Source organism: Corythoichthys intestinalis, chromosome 5 (genome assembly GCF_030265065.1).
Source record: "Corythoichthys intestinalis isolate RoL2023-P3 chromosome 5, ASM3026506v1, whole genome shotgun sequence".
In the NCBI taxonomy this organism is placed as follows: Eukaryota; Metazoa; Chordata; class Actinopteri; order Syngnathiformes; family Syngnathidae; genus Corythoichthys; species Corythoichthys intestinalis.
Genome location: NC_080399.1, coordinates 21,694,267 through 21,708,875, shown reverse-complemented (window position 1 = coordinate 21,708,875; position 14,609 = coordinate 21,694,267). Strand labels below are relative to the sequence as shown.

The window sequence follows — 14,609 nt, the reverse complement described above, 5'->3', positions numbered from 1 at the left end:
GCACGTGACGTCAGCGCGTTGTCCCGCATTAAAAGTACTCCGGGCAAAACGTGATGCTTAGAGCTGGCAAAATTAAACGATTCCTCGAGGTGAATAAAATTACTCAGATCAGTTTTTTAACTCGAGTTACTCGAGTTGCTCGAGTATTCGTTTCAGCTCTAGACATAACTCATTTCACATGGCTGAATCCAGCTGCTCCCTGTAAAGACCAACATAAGCTAAGTTTTTGTTTGAGCTAATGTTTTTTAATGCATTCGTAATTTAGTTTATAGGTATATTTAGCAGTTTTTTGGGGGAATATGTGTTTGAACTATTTGTTAGCATTGTAAAAAAAAAAAAAAAAAAAAAATGTTAGCATTTTATAGCATTTAGGTTAGCTGACTTTTGCAAGTTAGCAAATTTTTCTTTTGTTGTACTTAGATCCTCATTTATTTATTTTTCTATACCGTTGGAGGCTCAGCTCAGGAATTTAAATCCCAGCTCAGGTATTTAAATTTTTTATGTTCCGTATCCGATTACTCGATTATTCGAACTAACTAGTTCATCGATTAATCGACTACTAAAATAATCGATAGTTGCAGCCCTAGTTCAGACTTAGCTTTTATACATGCTATTTACATATGAACAAAAACAGCAAGGTGAAAGGTGGCTGTATCCCATGAGAACAGACAGGGCAGCACATTTTCACATCCAAAACAAGAGCAACCTACACAAAAATGAATTTGCTGTCCTTCCTGCTCTATTTTAATTATTATTATTTCATTAAAAGATTTTTTAACCTTTTAGTTCAGTTACCTTTTCACAAGAAAATGGGTGGTGCCTTGAGATACAAGTGGTTTCAAAGTGGTATCAATCTGCTAAAACCATCAAGTCAAACTAAATGTAAATGTATGTCATGCATTTCAAACAACCACCCTTGCATTGCACTACCATAATGCTAACAAAAGATGCATCTACATAAACATAATGCCTTACAACATTGTGGCTTTTGCACATGCACTTCAGCTTTTTAAAGGGATCCACTGATAGAACGACTTTTAGTTCTTAAAAGAAACATGAGTTAAAATAATTTGTCGCCATTGTTGTTGATGTCGCAGGGCGGTGACATCACTGTTACGTCACAGTTATGCTCAGGGGTGGATAGAGTAGCCAAAAATTTTACTCTAGTAAGAGTAGCGTTACTTCAAAATAATATTACTCAAGTAAAAGTAGTCGTCCAAAAAAATGTCCTGAAGTACAAGTAAAAAATTATTTGGTGAAAAGAACACTTAAGTAATGAGTAACATTTTGAGTAACTGCTTATCCATGTGTTTTTGTTTGTTTGTTTTTTTTTAAACAATGGTATTTTTTCTTAGCACAAAGTTATCTATATATAGTATTGTTATAGTGATACTGTACAATAACCCATTACATAACCGCATTAAACAAAAAAAAATGCAAAAAAAACCCCCAAAACATTGAATTCCGACGAGAGGAAAAAAAAAAAGTACATAAATGAAGCATTATTCGTCCGAAGAGCATGACCGCCCTCTGGTGGAGAAAATAGTTCCGAGTTTGAATAGTGAAGAGTTCCATCATAATTACTATTTGAAATTAAAGGGATCATATCACTGGTTTTCTGTGGTCAATCGGCAGCGCTCTATGTCAAATACTCAATTTTTTTACGGTGCTTTAAAGACACCACATGATTGAACAGGCTGGCGTGCAGGTAGAACAGCAAGCTTGTGTCTGATTGGTATAATGGAGTCATGTGACATTTGTGCGATGTCTGAAATCGGTAGAGCTACTTGCTACTACTACAGCTGCTAAAGCTACTTGGCATCGCTGGCAAAAATAAAGAGGAAAAATGTAACAACTCTTGTGTAGCCCAAAGTAGCGGAGTAAGAGTAGCGTTTTTTTCTTCACAAATCTACTCAAGTAAAAAGTATAGCTTAGTAAAACTACTCTTAGAAGTATATTTTTCCCAAAAACGTACTCAAGTAAATTTAACTGAGTACATGTAACGTGTTACTACCCGTTTTTTTTTTGTTTACTATAAGCTCTTATCCCCGCCATCCCACCCCCGCTTTGAACCCAGCGCCTTATAGTCCAGTGGAACCTATAAACGAACAAATACTTTTTTGCAAATTTCCAAATATTACAGTTACAGTGTTGTTGTTGTTTCCCCAATCCTTTTAATTTTTTGTCCTAGTTTTACTTATTAGTCTTAGTCATTTCAAAAGGTTTTCTTCCTTGTCTAGTTTTAGTGTATGAAATCTCTTACAAATTTCGTCTAGTTTTAGTCGACAGTAACTCAAAATGTTTTTGTCTGGAAAACTTTTTTTTTTTTTTTTTTTTAATGAATTTTGTTTGTGATGCATGCTTTTATTTTGGCACAGGAAGCATAGACCAGGTAGGACTTCCACACGCGAATAAGAGCGCATCTACGCAAAAAGAATGTATTTGCGCACATGAAGACGAGTGCACACGCAGACACAAGGGAGAGCGCACACAAAGGACTCTAACAGCCAAGTGAGACAGGAAAGAAGCCTGCGCGCACATTTGTTGCTTGTGAGGCATCCAGAGGCAACACCTGTGTATAGACCCTACTCACCTACATCACAAAATGACATGTCGCTGTATCCGGCCACCATATTGTCCGTATTTTTTAGACTTATTCTCATTGTTTTCAATTAGTCGTGCAAGTTATAGAGCAATTCATGGAAGCCCCGGTGTTATCTGACGCTGTAAACTCATTGGATAAGTTGCATAAAAGGCGTTATGTGGAAAAGCTTCAGTTTATCCATTCGCCTGATCCATATTTGATGCCTAAATCGATGTTTTTCGACCCGCTGTCTTCGCAGTCTTTGCCTGACATCTGCTAGCTACCCTGATATTTACAACTATCTTGTCCACACAAAATCAGCCTATTCTGACGAAAGTTTGAAAAACTTTAAGAGCTTGGAGGCTTATAAATACTTCGTTGCTGGTTGGGTGAAACAGGTCCTCGTCCACGAAAGTTCGGCAGGAATCTATCGTGCGCTCGGGAAGGTGAGTTACGAAATTTTCAATTCAAAATCTTTTGTTCTTGCTAACATCCACTGTCAAGTCTAATGTATTTCATGTCATTTGTAAATGGAGCTAGGGCTTTTAATTTTTATATGGTTTAGCGATAGCACTCTCACTATATACATATATAATATGTAATAAATATGAAGTGCGATAGCTCTACTCCAGATTGTCCCTAGTTGAATTTATTTTTTGGCTTTTGACCTCAATAGTGAAATTGTAAATTAATTGTATGACAACTGTCTGATTATCCCCTTATAATTATATATTTTCAGGTAGTTCATTCACAACGTCTGAGTGTATGTTGTCGGCGATTAGCCTAGCAATGATCTTAATTGTGGTTGTCAGCCCAAAACCCTCTAAATATATATTAAATGCATCTTGCCAGATATAAAATGACTACTACATAATCTGTGGTAGTCGTTTGGAGCCCAGTTTTCTCGTCGAATTGCAGCAGTCAATCTCGGTCTCCTCTCCGGGTCTCTTGGAATACGGTTAAACTTCAAGTCTCTCCGTCTATCTTCTCTGTTTTTGCAACCGACCGCCACACACGACTTCACCATTTTGATTATTAATGTTAACGAGCAGAAAGACACGCCATAATAGGAGGAATTTATGAAGCGCTAATGCATTAACATGACAAGTATACGGACAACATGGCGCGGGGGCGTGGCTGTGACGTCACGTGAGTAGGGTCTATAACACCTTTTGTCTTGTTTATTGTGCATTTTCAATTCTGGTCAAATACTTGGGGCAAGATTATGCGGTTGTTTTTGATGATGTGCGGACGCTAACTGATACATGCTAAACGTTTTTGTGGATTGTTATTACTGTATCAGCAGCTAGTTATAAACACAAATTTGAAATGCTGCTATTGAGGATGAAATGGATTTAATTTCATTCTGAAAGTGTTGATGTCATGAGCACCTGAGTAAAGTCAGCAAAGCACATGGATGTGTGACCATCATTTCGGAGCTTAGCTCGCTGTTTAGTTAGGACTTAGCTCCGACGGCTTGGCCAGGACGGTACAATGACGTATAATACATGTTCATCTTTTTGAATAGTTATTTTGAGATTTAAGGGGATATTTAAAGGGTTCATTCCGACTTACACGGAAATTCGTGTTACGTTGCCAGGGTAGTAACTAGAGGCGTGCGAAATTTCCGATTCTTAGATTATTCACGATTTGGCCGTGGAAGATTCGAGAACGATTAACAAATATCCAAATTCCGATTATTGAATTATACCAGGTAAAGCGGAAGTAAAACACAGTTAGCGCGGTCTTTGGGAAGCAATGAGGAACGGACAGAGAGTAAATATCATGTTCAACTCATGCCGCTAGATAAAAAAATTATACCTGACTGCGGCCGACAGCCGCTACAAACAACGCCCAGTTGCTAGTTGCTAAGAACATACGGCTACAGTAGATATCATATATATGTAGAACTAGATGCAAAATGAAAGACGACGGCGGTGTTAGAACATGTATTAATGAACCGAGATGCGAAATGACAGACTTTCCGGTGTTAGTAAACAGCCGCCATCTTAAAGCAGTACTAAAGCAGTGACTTCTCTAGAAGGCTCTGTTGTAGCGAACCTAATCAACTTTTTATCTAAAATACTCCTAAATCGGCAGAATCTTGTCTTGAATCTATCTTTAAATGATGAAATAGTTTTAAAACTTTGACAAAAATAGACAGAAGGGAAATTATGGAATAATGGGAGCAATTTTAACAACTGTAACAGTTGATTCACAACATTAATTGAATGTAGTTTAAAGCTGCTGATACAGAATGGGGACTAGAGTTTTTTTATTTACTGTTATTTTTGTATATTTGTTTACTGTTATATGTTAACTTGATACTGAAATAGTAGTTTGGTTTAGCCTGAGAGATTTTTGAACAATTTTGGAACTAATGTACAAAACATTAAAAAAAAAAAAAAAGGGAGGGGGTGCATCAATAATCGTTTTATAATCGAATCGGAGCCTCTGAATTATAATTGAATCGTTAGGTGCCCAAAGATTCCCAGCTCTAGTAGTAACAGAACTCACTGGTAACACAGGGACTACCTGTACACTATTTTCAATTAAAAGAGGATGCTCGCTAAAGTTGATGTTAATGCTAACGAGATGAGTTACATTTAGTGTGTGATGATCACTCAGCACAGACCTTTAATAGCTGAAGAAACATTGCATATTCTCCCTTGCCAATATAAGAAAACAAATTTTACCATGTGTTTCCAAACAAGCTTGTACTGAAACACATCTTAAACTCCAGTGAGGAGAGTGAGGGAGAGGCGCAGCTCATCTCACGAGTGACATGTCCTGAACACTGCCTTGCAAGTACATACCTTAGCAAGTAAGTACCTTAGCAAGCTGAGGTACTCCACGTACAACACGAAAATGTAACGCATTGTGAGCATATGACAGAAATTATGCTGCGTTTTCATCTCGTTGTCGTCAGATAAAAACTGTCATTTGTCTCGTCATGTTCTCATCCTAAGTCACATTTTTGGCTTGTCATCAGCACGCCATCATCATGAAAAGAAAAAAAAAAAGAAGAATTTGTCCACGATATATTTTCGTTACCGTCATAGTTGACGAAAACAACACTGTACATTTATGTAAATTAGGGCTGCGGCTATCGATTATTTTAGTAGTCGATTAATCGATGAACTAGTTAGTTCGAATAATCGAGTAATCGGATAAAGAACATAAAAAAATTAAAATAGCTGAGCCTCAAACGGTATTAAAAATAAATAAGGATCTATGTACAACAAAAGAACAATTGGCTAACTTACATAGCAAAAGTCCGCTAGCTTAAATGCTATAAGATACTAACATTTTTTTAAAACAATGTTCTTAACAAATGGTTCAGCCACATATTCCCACAAAAATTGGCTAAATATACCCTAAATTATGAATGCATAAAAAAAAAAACATTAGCTCACACAAAAACATAGCTTATGTTGGTCTTAACAGGGAGCAGATGGATTTGGTCATGTAAAATGAGGCAGACTAGAGGGCAGTGTATCCACCCAAATCAATACAACTAAATGCAAATACTTTCAAAAACAAACCATTACAACGCCACTTTAATTAAAACGAATACTCAAAGCAGCAAAATTTAATTTGAATCTTTTTTTCTAATCAAATACTCGAGTTAATTGATTAATCGTTGCAGCACTAATGTAAATAATAGATTTTTGTATTTTTTGGGGTGTAGGATGGCACAAATTAGTGGCATTTGTATTTCATTGGCAAAAGATTTGTGATATGAGTGTTTCCAATCACAAGTGTAGTAAAACTAAACTTGCATCCCAAGGCACTACAATAGGACCTTAGTTGTTATTGTCATCACCATTTCCTATTGTTTGTAAAACCCATTCCATTGTTTGGACAGCCTTCATCTCGTCAGGGAACATGCACGCAGGGCCTACCTGAGATGGGGATTCCTCCCAGACCTGTGCTGTGATGAGGAGGAAGATTGAGGTCCAAGAAATGACTGTGTGAGGCAGCACTGGCTGAGTGGTTCAAGTGTGTGAGGTTATTCCGCGAGGGGGCGCCCATCCACGGGTGTCTGGTGGCCTGCTGTTGTTGTTGCTGCTGCTGCTGTTGTTGTTGACTAGCCTGGTTGCTTTGACTGCCGGGGAAACTGAAGGAGCTGTAGATGGCTCTGTGGTGGATCTGGGGGACGCGGGGCTGGCCACTGGGGAAGTGGCGAGAGTGAGCTGTGTTGCCGTTGGAGGGCGGCAGGCCGGGCCCGCGGTTGCCCTGGGCGGGCGGTACGGGGGAAGCGGGGCTCTGATCCCGCACCGACAGCTCCTTCTCGATCAGGTCGGCAAGCGCCTTTCGGGTGACGTCGAACGGGTCGAAACCCAGGTCGTCGTCCTGCTGTTTGCTGGACGAGCCGAAGCCGAAGGCCGCCTGCCAGTCGGTGGACGATGACACTGGTATCGTGTCTGCCGCGAGATCAAACATGGACGTTACTGGAGGAGCGACTAAAGTACAAAAACAAACAAAAAACAAAAAAAACAAAAAAGAACAAAACCATAAAATCAGTATACAGCCTCAGAAATAATGTCCATTTTTTTCATCTAAGATTCTGGGGTTATAATTCATTTGGCTCAAATTGAACTACTTAGATGGTTAAGAACAGCAATGGACATGCAATCCATTTAGACTGGTTAGAGCACGGCAGTGAATGACGCAGGGGTTACTGTGCCTCTATTAACAATTATCATGTTAAAAGAGATTGCAGATAGACTTCCTGAGAGAAGAGGAAGATTAATTCCAGCAAACACACAGGTTTTATGCACAAGTTAATGCGCCCCTCCCCCTTCAATAGAACAAGCAAACTATTCAGCCAGATAGCTACCGCTTGTGAAAGAAATACTTCTAATTCCAAGCACTTCATTTCCTTTTCTGCTATGCTCAAGCACTTTTTTCAGACCCTGAGAACACAACATCAACAATCAAGCGTTTGAAGAATACCTACAGTCCACCTTATTGTAATTAGTGCTGCAACGATTAATCGATTAACTCGAGTATTCGATTAGAAAAAGATATTCGAATAAAATTTTGTTGCTTCGAGTATTCGTTTAATTAAAGTGGCGTTGTAATGGTTTGTTTTGAAAGTGTTTGCATTTAGTTTTATTGATGAGAGTGGATACACTGCCCACTGGTCTGCCTCTTTTCACATGGCTGAATCCAACTCCTCCCTGTTAAGACCAATATAAGCTTTTTGTAAGAGCAATGTAAGTTTTTGTTTGAGCTAATGTTTTTTTAATATATTCTTAATTTAGTTTATAGGTATATTTAGCCGGTTTTTGTGGGAATATGTGTCCGAACCATTTGTTAAGAGCATTGTAAAAAAAAAAAAAAAAAAAAAAACCTAGCATTTAAGCTAGCGGACTTTTACTGTGTAAGTTAGCCAATTTTTTTGTTGTTGTACATACATCCTCATTTAACAAAATTTTTGATATCGTTTGAGGCTCAGCTCAGGTATTTTAAATGTTCATGTTCCTTATCCGATTACTCGATTAATCGAACTAACTAGCCCATCGATTAATCGACTACTAAAATATTCGATAGCTGCAGCCCTAATTGTAATTTAAAAATAATTTTGAATTAGGTTGAGTTATTTTGAGGACATTCAACGCTGTTGACAGCATATGAGAGATAATAAAACAATTTCAAATTTATTGCGAGAGAATCCTGTGAATAATCGTATTTTCATATACACAAACCATTAAAAAAATTCAGACGTAATATATAGAGTAGTAACAGTCATACCCAAATTTGCCCTGACTTCTCGACCAGTTTTTAGGCGTATCCTCTCCCTACATGGTGTGCCCTCGGTAAATTAACTTGTTACATTCTGAACTGATGTTAGGGTCTCTGTTTTCATTTGAATTTATTCAGAATACAGACAAAAGGCTTTACCTTTTGGGCGGGGAGGCTCGGATACCATCACGCGATTAATATAATAAACTGCATTAATTTTTTTGAGGTATTACAGAGTTAATGACACTGAAAAAGTTGGCACAATGTGAAATTTCTAGTCAACCCATTTTCAAGTTTTGATGGAAAAATGTCGTAAACTGCACTTCAGTTTGAGTAAATATATATAATAAGTAGGGCTGTCAAAATTATTGCATTACCGGGCGGTCATTAATTTTTTAAAATTAATCACGTTAAAATATTTGACGCATTTAAAGCACATGCCCCACTCAAACAGATTAAAATGACAGCAGTGTCATGTCCATTTGTTACTTGTGTTTTTTGTTGCCCTCTGCTGGCGCTTGGGTGGGACTGATTTTATGGGTTTTTCAGCAACCTGAGCATTGTGTAAATATTGACATAAACAATGGCGAGATACTAGTTTATTTTTTGATTGAAAATTTTACAAATTTTATGAAAACGAAAACATTAAGAGGGGTTTTAATATAAAATTTCTATAACTTGTACTAACATTTATCTTTTAAGAACTTCAAGTCTTTCTATCCATGGATCGCTTTAACAGAATGTTAATGTTAATGCCATCTTGTTGATTTATTGTTATAGTAAACAAATACAGTACTTATGTACAGTATGTTGAATGTATATATCCGTCTTGTGTCTTATCTTTCCATTCCAACAATAATTTACAGACAAATATGCATATTTTATAGATGGTTTGAATTGCGATTGATTACGATTAATTCATTTTTAAGCTGTGATTAACTCGATTAAAATTTTTAATCGTTTGACAGCCCTAATAATAAGCCATTCTAGGCGGGATTCAAATTCTAGCCGACTGCATATTGCTAAATGATTTTCGTCAATGAGACGATAACGCAAATATTTCGTCGACGAACAAGTTTTTCATGATGATGAAAAGAGGATAAACATGGCTTGGGAGACTAAAACAGACAAATTGCGAAGATGAATTTCGTCTAACGAGACGACAACGAGATGAACATGCCACAGTTTCTGTCATATGTAGGGCTGTCAAAATTATCGCGTTAACGCGCGGTAATTAATTTTTTTAATTAATCACGTTAAAATATTTGACGCAATTAACGCACATGTCACGCTCAGAAAGTATTCTGCCTTTTGGTAAGTTTTACAGCAAGGCTTTTTGCGCTGTCCAACAGCGAACTCTTGTGGTCGCTTTGCGACATGGTTTATTATTTTCTTCTTTTCTTTCTTCATTATGGCTGCACAACGTCTCGGGTTGATAATGTTGTGCTTATATGATCCTTGGACAAGATTTGTCTGTAAGTATGGTTGTTGTAAAGAATGTACATATTATGTTAGTAAGCGAAATGTTATATTTTTTGTATGAGACGCTTTTTGTTTATGTTTAGTGAACCTGTATAGCGTGCTAAGCTAACGTTGTTGCTAATGCAATGCTTGAGTACTTTTATTTTGTAGTTTTACGACGGTCTAAAGAGGACAATGGTTTGAGGCCTTTTTATTAATAAATCAGATGAAAAAGGAAAAAGTCTAATTATTAAGGCGTCGTTCACTAGCTGTCTAGCTTTGGAAAAAGCAGACGCTTCGGAGTGAGGACAGCATAGACAGATTTAAATGACAGTAGAGTGTAATGCCCACTACAGTCCTTATGTACCGTATGTTGAATGTATATATCCATCTTGTGTCTTATCTTTCCATTCCAACAATTTATTTTACAGAATATATATATATAATTTACAGAAAAATATGGCATATTTTATAGATGGTTTGAATTGCGATTAATTACGATTAATTAATTTTTAAGCTGTAATTAACTCGGTTAAAAATTTTAATCGTTTGACAGCCCTAGTCATATGTAAACAATCCGTGACATTTTCATATTGTACGTGGAGTACATGGGTCGTGTCACTCATGTGAGAGGTGTTGCCCACCCCAATCCTCACTGGTGTTATGATGTGCTTCAAGCATGGCAAGATTTCTTAAATTAGCAGCAAGCGAGAATATGCAAATTTTGCTTCACATGCCAAATGTAACTCGTAGCGCTAGCATAGCAGCCGCATTAGCTTTAACGTGGCATGCGTCATCTTAAACGCTTGGACATTTTTTTTTAAACATCTTTAACATATAGTTCATCGCGTCTGGGTGGGTACTGTTAATTGAAAATAATATATGGTTTTGCTGCTGCTGCTGTGTCAATTATCATCACAAAGTCAAAATTGTCATTGTAGATGCTACGTGTTTGTCCGTCAATGTTCGTTCGAAACAAAATGAAAATTCGACTAAAACTAGGTGAAATTTGAGATTTCGTTAACTAAGTAATGACTAAAACATGACAAAGACCAATAATAATTATTTGTCTATAAAACTATGATTAAAAATTAAAAGGGCTCCCAAACACAACATGATTGGCCACAAACTTGATCATGCAAGTTAATTCAAATTTAATCAAGCTCAGAAAAAGAACTTGATAAAATGGGTTGGGTATCTTGAGTATAGTAAGCCACTTAAGAGAATTTATGAGTTTTGGGGGCCGTTTACATGGTGACGCTGCGACACCAGGACGCAACGATTGTGTTGCGGAATGGCCTCGCCTTTACACGGTGATGCCGAAACCGCAAACACCTAAGCAGAATGAGTCGATTGCAACAATATGAATGGAACGCTCTCGCTCCGATGACGTCAGCACTCGCTGCGAACACCTAGGCTTTAGCATTACATATATTTTGTTATTTTTATTTAAATATATTTTATGTTCAGGTTTTTGTGCCTTTTGACGCAAAAGAAAAACGCGTGGACGCTATGCTTGAAATGGGCGGGTATGTTGTCTTTTGGGCTGAGGAGGTTTTGTCAAGGAAGTGCATTATTGGCATGAATACTACGTTTTCATGCGGAATTGCGACATCGTTCGAATTGAGACGGAAACCAGATGAAACCAAAGAAATGCAAACATGAAATGTGTTGTATTCTCGGAGCCTCACCATGTAAACAGCCCTTAAGTGATGGCTCCTTAAAATCTTTAGTTAGCACGACTAATAGGAAGTTGTATTTTGGTTATAATGTAGAAACAGCAAGTCAATTTTAAACCTAGTTTTTAACACAGTCTCCCATTACCAGTGTTGTTAATAACGGCGTTACAATATAACAGCATTACTAACGGCGTTATTTTTTTCAGTAGTGGGTAATCTAATTAATTACTTTTCTCATCTTGGCAACGCCGTTACCGTTACTGAGGACGGAAAGGCATGCGTTACTATGTGTTATTATATTGGTCGAAAATTCTGAGGGAGATGGACTCACCGAGACGACAGAGCAGAGCAGGAGTGGGGAGGAGGCAAGAAAGTTGTGACGCCGAGCAAACGCGATGCTAGGTAGTTTCAATAATACATGTTGTAGCTGATAGCCTACAAACTACGCCCGCATGTTATGGTAGATATGGTAGACATGGTAGATATCACATATACTGTATATAGATATAACTAGATGCAAAATGACAGACAAGGCACTAGATGCGTTAGTAAACAGCCGCCATCTTAAAGCAGTAGACTTTTTAGGACGGCTATATGTAGAGAAGCTTCCTAGCGAACCTAAGTAACTTTTTATCTAAAATACTTCTAAATCGGCAAAATCTTGACTTGAATCTATCTTTAAATGATGAAACAGTTTTAAAACTTTCATATGTCGAAAGTAGAGAGAAGGGAACTAATGCAATAATGGGAGCAATTTTAACAACTTTTAACAGTTGATTCAGGGTAAAGGGTAAAGTAGGGTAAAGAATTGGGCTCGGGCCAATTTTACCAAAAACCTTCACAAAAAAACACAGTGTGGCCAATGTTTTTTTTTGTTTTGTTTTTTTTTTTGGAGGGAAAAAAAAAAGTAATTATCACCAATTACTTTGCCAAGTAACTAATTACTATTACATTCAGGTAATTGAGTTACTAACGCAATTACTTTTTGGGAGAAGTAATTTGTAACTATAATTAATTACTTTTTTCAGTAAGATTAACAACACTGCCCATTACACAATCGGGGAAAAGGTTGCGTTACCTGACGTAAAGAGGCTCTGTGGTTCAGGAGTCATAGGCCAGTCCGAACTGCGAGGGTTACTGGGAAATGGAGGCAGACCGCTGGGAAGTGGGTTGGGATGTCTGAAATTGCTGTTGTCTGAAAAGAGCGACTGCGACTCGGCCGCCGCGCCCTCGAAGGGCGAGCGGGCCGTGAGGTCCGAAACGCTGATGGGCACCACCAAACTGGGCTTGGTTAAACCGGGAGGAGGGGACGGGGAGTCACTTGTGGGGATCTGAGGGAGAACGAGAGAAATGAATGTGTGCTTTCTTTGTCTCAATTGATCTTGAACTCCTCTGAAGTGGTTCTACCTGTTGTAAAGTATCTCCATTGACCAAACCAATTGACTCTGAAGGTTTGTCACTGGGGCTGCAGGCACAATATTTTGTGTATGAATAACACAGAAACAAACAGCTTTATGCGATCCGTGCTCGCTCTGCGGCTCGGGCGTTGCTCGTCCTACCTGTTGCTGTCACAGTTTGAGGAGAAGGGGGACATGGCAGTGCACTGGCCAGGGCCAAGTTCTGGATCTAGCCCATCTGAGGCCAGGCCTTCTTGGTCTAGATAGTCTAGCAGCGGAGGAGACTTGCGGTCCTCTGAAAGGCCATTGGCTAGTTTGCTATGCCCAGATAACGTGGGCCACCCATCTTTACCATTGCTACTGTTTTGTCTGTCCGAGTGGGGAGAGAGAGTTAAAAAAAAAAAGAAGAGGAAAACGTGAAGCGTTGCGACCAAAATAGAAAACAGCATGTGTTGAGTCAAAGAAAAAGCTGACCTCTGTGTTAAGCCTGATTTTGATTTAGACTTTTCTGTTCCACATGATGGAGGTTGTAAAAAGCTAGGGTTTAATTTATACAGATCTTGCAGAAGTTTTTGCTCATATTCTTGATGTTTCCCTGCCTGAAAGTGGGAGGCAAAATATGTCAACACATATGATTAACTAAAGCAGGGAGTTGACCACCCTATCAATAACTACATTACCTGCATTTCATCTTTAGTAAAGCTAGCTGCTTCATCTCCTAGCTCATGTAGATACATACAATCAGGTTTAGGACACTGCATACTTTTGAGGAAGTAACTGCAGTATTTTGTTGTGCCTAAAGAAGCCTGCCAGAGGAAAACAAGAATTACAATAGAAACTCAAACAGGCATGCCTTTATACTCAGTTACCTTGAGTGTTCTGCCATCAACCACCACGTTGTTCACACACTGTATTGCTCTTAAAGCGTCCTCGGAGCGGACGTAGGTGACATATGCACTGGCGCTCGGCCCCTGGACCATTAAATGGAGGAAGAAGAGACAAATCAGACAGACAGCTGCTGCAATCGTTCAGTTTTTGCTCTTGTGTTGCAGTTCGAAAAAGAAATGGAGGGGTGTAAATCGCCAAAATGTATCCCCACTGGAGATTTGAATGTACAAAATGGCGCGAGCCAAAACTTAAAACTTAAAAAAAATTATGATAGCTAATGAAACTAGCAGCAATTTTGCAGTACTTATAACCTACAGGGTGATTAAAAACTCCCTATTTTGAAGGATTTGTAATTTATTTATGAACTATAATCCTTATAAGAAATAAACAAGAGTTTTATATAAAACTCAATATAAGCCCCAGCATTAGCCGTCAGTTTCTGAAGCCACGTGGCAAACGCATTAACTGTTTACATGAGGAAGTCGACTTTTTTCAAATAAATAATAAAAATAAAAAATTAAATAGAAAAAAATAACAAATTCCCATACATCATGCACATTTTTTAAAAACTGACAACATGAAAAAAAGGAAAGTATTTTAAAAACAGGAGTTACTTATCTATCAATTATGAGAATTTGTTGATCACATAATATATCAATTTGTTCTTCATCTGGCCATCACGCAACCTCCCTCCAGGTTTGAATAAAGCCGGACAAAGGCAGATACTTGCAAATTATCGATGGTGATTGACGTCAAATTGCTTTTTACTGCTAGGCCAGGCAATGAACAAATACCGTATTGGCCCGAATATAAGACGGTGTTTTTTGCATTGAAATAAGACTGAAAAGG

General features: G+C 38.0%; 1 protein-coding gene across 5 annotated transcripts in view; it reads right to left on the bottom strand.

The window, feature by feature from the left end:
- The window catches only part of cnot4a (CCR4-NOT transcription complex, subunit 4a), a 32,483-nt gene that overhangs the window by 7,500 nt on the left and 10,374 nt on the right, over positions 1-14,609 (bottom strand). For 2 of the 5 annotated variants that reach the window (XM_057837416.1, XM_057837417.1), the window contains exons 5-11: positions 13,742-13,850; positions 13,553-13,678; positions 13,347-13,471; positions 13,035-13,241; positions 12,883-12,940; positions 12,554-12,806; positions 6,490-7,050 (exon numbers count right to left, since the gene is read on the bottom strand). In XM_057837416.1, coding sequence (XP_057693399.1) covers positions 6,490-7,050; positions 12,554-12,806; positions 12,883-12,940; positions 13,035-13,241; positions 13,347-13,471; positions 13,553-13,678; positions 13,742-13,850 — 1,439 coding nt within the window. The remainder of the gene's footprint in view (positions 1-6,489; positions 7,051-12,553; positions 12,807-12,882; positions 12,941-13,034; positions 13,242-13,346; positions 13,472-13,552; positions 13,679-13,741; positions 13,851-14,609) is intronic. The other 3 variants (XM_057837419.1, XM_057837418.1, XM_057837420.1) reach the window with 3 other exon arrangements.